Raw genomic sequence first — 707 nt, forward strand, 5'->3', positions numbered from 1 at the left:
CCGCGCCTCCCCCCCCCGCCACATCAAAGCCTTTGCTGGGCCAGACCCAGGCACCACGCTGGCCTCTGCTCGTTAACGAGGCAGCTCTTTAATTAACACCTGACTCCCCTCCACAGCCCACTGCCATGATTACGCGTTTCTTTAAAGAGATTGTCCCGGGGGAGCTGGGGGCTGGCACCAGCCTGCCCTCACCCCAAGGGGACAGAGCTCCCAACCCCTCTCCGAGCCATGTCATCCCCCGTGGCAGTGCAGAACCCGCTGTGCCCACCCATCCTGCCCAGCCCCAGCCCCACGCCGGCGGTGGCTGAGCATTTCACCAGAGCAGGAGCCTCCTCCAAAGCCTCGTGGCTCCTCAGCCCTGCCCAGCGCGTGGGACGATGCTCCCAGCCCTGCTCTCAGCTCTCTCCTCCTTTCTGCAGACTGAGGGTGCCTCGGCCCCCCCCACCCGCGCCAGCTACATCGACTTCCTCAACGTGGTGACCTGTGTGAGCTGCAAGCACAACACGAGGGGCCAGCACTGCCAGCACTGCCGCCTGGGCTTCTACCGCAACAGCTCGGCAGAGCTGGACGACGAGAATGTATGCATAGGTGAGCGCTCCGGCCCCGGGGTGCGCCACGGGGACGCGGGAGGGCTCGTGCGGGACCGCGCTCTACAGGGCGGGCGTCAGCCTGGGGGTGGTGTGTGTCTGGCTCGTCGCCAGGGACCG

The 707-nt window shown here is 66.6% G+C and overlaps 1 protein-coding gene across 1 annotated transcript in view; it reads left to right on the forward strand.

Annotated features, from left to right (window-relative positions):
• Positions 1 to 707, forward strand: part of NTNG2 (netrin G2) — a gene marked incomplete at both ends in the record, with an annotated part of 26,886 nt that overhangs the window by 25,214 nt on the left and 965 nt on the right. Inside the window, one exon of the mRNA XM_010151404.1 lies at positions 420 to 588. Coding sequence (XP_010149706.1) covers positions 420 to 588 — 169 coding nt within the window. The remainder of the gene's footprint in view (positions 1 to 419; positions 589 to 707) is intronic.

Source organism: Eurypyga helias, unplaced genomic scaffold (genome assembly GCF_000690775.1).
Source record: "Eurypyga helias isolate BGI_N326 unplaced genomic scaffold, ASM69077v1 scaffold12625, whole genome shotgun sequence".
NCBI classification, from domain to species: Eukaryota; Metazoa; Chordata; class Aves; order Eurypygiformes; family Eurypygidae; genus Eurypyga; species Eurypyga helias.